At 53.6% G+C, this 2,824-nt stretch overlaps 2 protein-coding genes across 4 annotated transcripts in view; one reads left to right on the top strand and one right to left on the bottom strand.

The window, feature by feature from the left end:
• Positions 1-2,824, top strand: part of c43h11orf68 (chromosome 43 C11orf68 homolog) — a 32,214-nt gene that overhangs the window by 21,997 nt on the left and 7,393 nt on the right. The gene's annotated exons all lie outside the window — the stretch shown is intronic.
• The window catches only part of LOC109925673 (copper chaperone for superoxide dismutase-like), a 49,278-nt gene continuing 46,661 nt past the window's right edge, over positions 208-2,824 (bottom strand). The window contains 2 exon segments of the mRNA XM_048619558.1: positions 208-1,004; positions 1,725-1,831. Coding sequence (XP_048475515.1) covers positions 851-1,004; positions 1,725-1,831 — 261 coding nt within the window. The 3' untranslated portion in view covers positions 208-850.

Genomic DNA, 2,824 nt, shown 5'->3' with positions numbered 1-2,824 from the left:
TCCCTCAGCACTGACCCTCCGACAGTGCCCAGTCCCTCAGCACTGACCCTCCGACAGTGCCCAGTCCCTCAGCACTGACCCTCCGACAGTGCGGCGCTCCCTCAGCACTGACCCTCCGACAGTGCCCACTCCCTCAGCACTGACCCTGAGCTGTACGGATAACCCTGCAGGGTGCCGTAAATCCAGCGAGAATAAACGCGAAACAGATTTGATTTCAAATCATCACTGAACTTTATTGTACTGTCGCTGTTGAGAGTCATTCTAAAAAAGATCCTTTTACAGAAAGCATCAAGTAATCACGTTTCGATTCCAAGTTAAATCACTTCAAGAAGCAAAGACTAAATTATAAATCTTGACGCCACTTGAAATGGTGGGGCTGGCACTTTCAGCCGGAAATCAAAATCTCGCGACAAAGGCTTTGACTTGCAACAAGCGATTGGCCATTTCGATTTAGCGAGTGAGAATTACATTGCTGTAGCGCCCAGTGGGTAGGCACCCTGTGTGTTGTGTCCACAGCCAACGATGGGCCTTCGGAGTGCAGTTGCCATGGTCGGGGCGAGGAACCACGGCAACCGCCTCCTGCGAGTGGCACCGTTAACCCCACATGGACGTCATGGATGGGGTCAAGGGTCAGTCGGGCTTGACAGATCAGATTGGCCTCAGTACCCCACTCCCAGAAGAAGCGAATGTATTTTCTAAAAGATTTCTACGTGCCATTCGATTAGAAGCTGGTCAGAGTTTTTGTTGGGAGGGTGGGGGAGAGTGGGATTGGGGAAAGGGGGGTGCGGCGATTGTGGGGTAGGAGTGGGGGGGCATGGGTGTGGTTGGGAGGAACCAGGATAGACCTGGTTCATAGGTTAGCCGTGGGTGGATCCTGGGACTTGCGACCCGTCCCTGCGATTGGTCGATCCCGCTCTTCCCACAGGGTCACGCCGTCGCACGAGCAGATCCTTTTGGGATTCTGGAAGAGTCCAGCCGAACGAGCGATAATTCCACAGGCCAAACTAGACAGGAGAGCAGTCAGTGAGGAAAATGGGGAAACAAACCAGGAGAAACAGGGCAGGGATAGCGTGGGGCTTACACGCAGAGTAAAGCCCACTCTACCCCATTAAACTGAAAGTAAAGCCTCCTCTACACATTCCCCATTAGATAGTCTCAGGACAGGGACTGTATGGGATTAGAAAAGGGTCAAGCTCCCTCTACATTCTTAACCTGAACGTAAAAAATGCCTTTACTCTTTTAAGCTGAAACTAAAGTTCCATCTGCACTGTCTTCATGAAACACTCGAGTACAATTACATTGTCATTTAGATAAGCAGTAAATCTCTCTTCACAGCATGCTCAAACATTCCCAGAGCAATGTTACCGCCATTTATATACAGAGTAAAGCTCCCTCTACACTGTGTCCCCCATCAAACACTCCCGGGACAGGGACAGCACGGGGTTAGATACAGAGTGAAGCTCCCTCTACACTGTGTCCCCCATCAAACACTCCCGGGACAGGGACAGCATGGGGTTAGATAGAGAGTAAAGCTTCCTCTACACTGCCTTCTAACTTGCTAATATGTAGATTTTAGTAAATTGAGGAAGTGCTTCCTGACATCACCCCCAAACCCCTCGAGTCTCAGTTTTAACGTTGGGCCCTCCCCGAGCCAGGTCTTCTGATGCCAGGTGCCATGGGTAGAGAGAGAAAAGGAGATGCCCTTCTGGGCACTGCCCACCTACCGTTCTCCTGAGTTGCCCGTGATCTTGGACAGAGGATGGGCACTTCTGCCTAAGTCATCCTCGCTGCTGTCAACTGCCACGGACCGGCCGATGATGTCGGATACCTTGGCGGGGAGGGGGGGCAACACAGTCAGTGACAGACGCTGGGTAAAGTTACCCCTCCCTTCAACCCCCACTTCCTGTGCCACTGGGGCCCAGTCATCAAGGTGCCTCTTCTCAAATCTCTCACGCAATCTCTGAGCTGGGCCCCAGCAAACCTCTCGCTCAGCAAGACAGACTCCAAGAAAAAGGGGAGCAGGACTATTCCCGATTGAAAAGGCACACGCTGGGAATCAGCCAGGCCAAAAGACTTGCAGCTTTTTGTTTTTCGCCCCCGACCGTGGACTGAAACACGTTTTCGAAACCGAGCGTCGCGCGGAAGGAAGCGCTGCCGCTTTTTTCTTTTTAATAAAAAGGTGCCAACTATCAAACGCGTAGTGTTCCGCTGCTTGTTTTTTCCAGGCGGGGTTGGGTTTCCCCCCGGGGGTGTGGGGGGGGGTGGCGGCGGGGTGTGAATTCACTGAACGTCGATGTGCAAGCTGGAAGGTTTGTAAAAGTGCCCGAGCGAAGGGGAAATGCCCAGCTGTCTGCCGTGAGCCGGGAAGGAACAGGCCGTGGATGGAGAGGTCAGTGTGAGCAGCGAGACCCAGATATAAAAACAACGGGCCCCCAGGGTCAGGCCTAGAGGCTGAGGGGAGGCTTTCCCCAGAACAGCTATCCAATCCACACTTTATCTCCATTCCCTCTGCGTCCACGCATCTAGCCGCGTGCGTCTGGCTGCGTGCGCGTGCGCGTCTGGCATCTGTACCTCTTTTCTTTCTGTTCCATTTTGCAAAAACCTGGTGTTGGCCCCACGTGACTCCAGACCGGCCCTCTGAAGCAGCCGAGGGAACCACTCAATTCAAAGGAGGGGCAATTTGCGGCAGGCGAGAAAAGGCTGGCGAAGGAATTCGGGCAAGGGAAGACGATGGTCCCTGGGACTGGGCTTCGATCACGCCTTGGTGGGGGGAGGGAGGGGGGCAGCAGGGAGAGTTGCGAGGGCAGGAGGGTTGGTGAGAAAA

The sequence above is a fragment of the Rhincodon typus genome, chromosome 43, assembly GCF_021869965.1.
Source record: "Rhincodon typus isolate 14 chromosome 43, sRhiTyp1.1, whole genome shotgun sequence".
Taxonomy (NCBI): Eukaryota; Metazoa; Chordata; class Chondrichthyes; order Orectolobiformes; family Rhincodontidae; genus Rhincodon; species Rhincodon typus.
Note: the sequence above shows the minus strand (reverse complement) of the source record. Positions and strands in the feature narration are given on the sequence as shown.